The sequence below is a fragment of the Stigmatopora argus genome, chromosome 14 (assembly GCF_051989625.1).
Source record: "Stigmatopora argus isolate UIUO_Sarg chromosome 14, RoL_Sarg_1.0, whole genome shotgun sequence".
Lineage (NCBI taxonomy): Eukaryota > Metazoa > Chordata > Actinopteri > Syngnathiformes > Syngnathidae > Stigmatopora > Stigmatopora argus.
The window spans coordinates 2,888,393-2,890,775 of NC_135400.1; the positions used below are offsets into that span (position 1 = coordinate 2,888,393).

Here is a 2,383-nt window from a genome sequence, read left to right on the forward strand (position 1 = left end):
CATGTGCTCCGCTACCCCGAGGCTCCAGTCCGTCCGCTTCGAGAGCTCTATTTTTGGATAAAAGCGCCGGTTTCTGCCGTAAGGTCGCCCGTGGCTCACATTTCTGCAAAATTCCGCCCTTATCAAGGCTCCCGGCCGTTCAGTTGCTGCCCTCCAATTTTCTTCTTCGGAGCTGAGTTGAGTGACAGTCCCCAGTCTTGTGCTATTTTTCTAAGTGGCAAGCGGAAAACAAGGAAGTCTCTCTGGCTTGTGAGTTTCAGCATGAATTTTGACATTTTTATAAAGATTTTTGATTTGGATACTTAATACAAAAAAAATAATGTACTAAAGCCGTGAACGTCCCTCCCTCCTTGCACTATGAAAAGTAATGGATAATAAAACTTGCAGAAATCTTGACAGGCGTCTTTATTTTTTATAAATTTGCCGTCAGCGACTGCCACAGCCACACGGTTGAGTACATGAGTAGCGGACTGCCAGGGAATGATCCATATATTAGCAGTTTGTGTGTCACAGTCCTCTGCCTCACTCACAATGCTGGTATCATGGACCTTGCCATTTTAGATGTGCAAACGTTTTCAACTGACTTAATTGGGCAATATATTCCGTCAGCAATCGTCAACAATATGTTTTGTGGCCAATATATTTACATCCTTGACGGCTCTATCGGAAAGTAAAAAGTGAAACCCAACAGAAACGTGGAAATCATGAAATCAAGTCCTCTATAAGCACACTACTACTACTACACGAAAAGGGAATTGTGCAATGTACCCAAGTCTGTAAGGCCTGCAGTACCCTTGGACTCAACAGTGTTGTAATGAGTTTCAGCACTATTTCCTGGCCATGCATACTATCAGTGTGAACTGGATCAGTGTACCACTAAATTGCTACATTTTGTTTTTGAATTGGGTGCCATGAAAAATGTGCAGAGCCTTTTAACCATGTTCCACCAAATGTTTCAAATCTTACAATGATTCCAATAATGTTGTCTCTTTATTCATGGATGCTCTTCCTCCAATCTTTATTAAGTTGATAGTACTCCTTACTTTAATTGCAACATCATTTTAGCAGGGTACATTAAATAAGAATTGCCTTATATAGCTGTTCTAAATTCATTAAAGTCTTGTGTTAATATTAATTCTCAACTGCCTTTGCAACAGATGCGGTAATGTGGCTGCCATTTTGGAGCTGGATGAGCATCTACAACGGGAGTTTATCATATTTGAAGCAGCACCACAGGAAACGAGAGGCATTCCTTCTAAGAAGCCAGTTGCGGACTATTTCCTGTGAAGTATTTTAAATTGATTTCACCAGTCACCATTATAACCTTCTGCTAGGGAATTAAGAACAGTTTGACTGAAAATCCTGGTAATCATTTTTCTTGTTTCTATCTCTGTACGTTCTTTTTCTCACTTATATACATTTATTTGTGAGTTTTATTCTTTTTTCATAAAATCAAATCTCATTTAAAGTTGACAATTGTAACCTGGGTTTTGGCAGACTGGCCACGGAGTGACACTATTCACTGCTCTTTATTATTGGTCATTTTTAATTTAATCTCTGTATGCTTGTCCATTTTGATATTGTGAAATGTTTTTGTATTGGTGTTTTTGCTAAATAAAAGCCAGTTGTCCGTAAAGTTGTAATGGGTTCTTTGACAATCGCTATGGGAATTTTTAGGTACTCCCATCCACTATTTGATGTGATTTTGATTGAGTTACAATTAATTTCTAAATTACAATATATGCATGTGCTTATTGTTCTCCACAAATCTAAAAAAGCTTTATAAAAGAGTCTTTGTGATAGGGCAGAGATTTATTTTAATCATCCTCCATGAAAGATTGAGTCATCAATTTTCTGGCAAAAAATATTATTCAGACAAATGTGATGACAAATGACACCGCTATCCTTACAGCTTCTACCATAAGCCGTCTTTCAAGGCATTTCAGAGAATTTGGCACTATACATTGCACCACCGGGTCACCCAACAAAGGTGCTTTGGCTAAATGCACTCTTTCTGAATGGACCTACACAGTCACCTCTAGAGCCAGCTCTTGTTGATATGTTTGATTTTTTTTTTACAAATTCTGGCAGTGAAGTGGCCCGGTGGAGCGAGTGGTTAGCGCGTCAGTCTCAGCTCTGGGGTCCTGGGTTCAAATCCAGGTCATGTCCATCTGTGTGGAGTTTGCATGTTTTCCCCGGGCCTGCGTGGGTTTCCTCCGGGTACTCCGGTTTCCTCCCACATTTCAAAGACATGCATGGTAGGCTGATTGGACACTCTAAATTGCCCCTAGGTCTGGGTGTGAGTGTGCATGGTTGTCCGTCTCCTTGTGCCCTGCAATCGGCTGGCCACCGATTCAGGGTGTCCCCTGCCTCTGGCCCGGAG

At 40.9% G+C, this 2,383-nt stretch overlaps 1 protein-coding gene across 1 annotated transcript in view; it reads left to right on the forward strand.

Moving 5' to 3' along the window:
• Nucleotides 1-1,636, forward strand: part of LOC144088534 (serine/threonine-protein phosphatase 4 catalytic subunit B) — a 38,587-nt gene extending 36,951 nt beyond the window's left edge. The window contains exon 9 of the mRNA XM_077619003.1: nt 1,158-1,636. Within this exon, the coding sequence (XP_077475129.1) occupies nt 1,158-1,287 (130 nt within the window). The 3' untranslated portion in view covers nt 1,288-1,636. The remainder of the gene's footprint in view (nt 1-1,157) is intronic.
• The last annotated feature ends 747 nt before the right edge of the window (nt 1,637-2,383 follow it).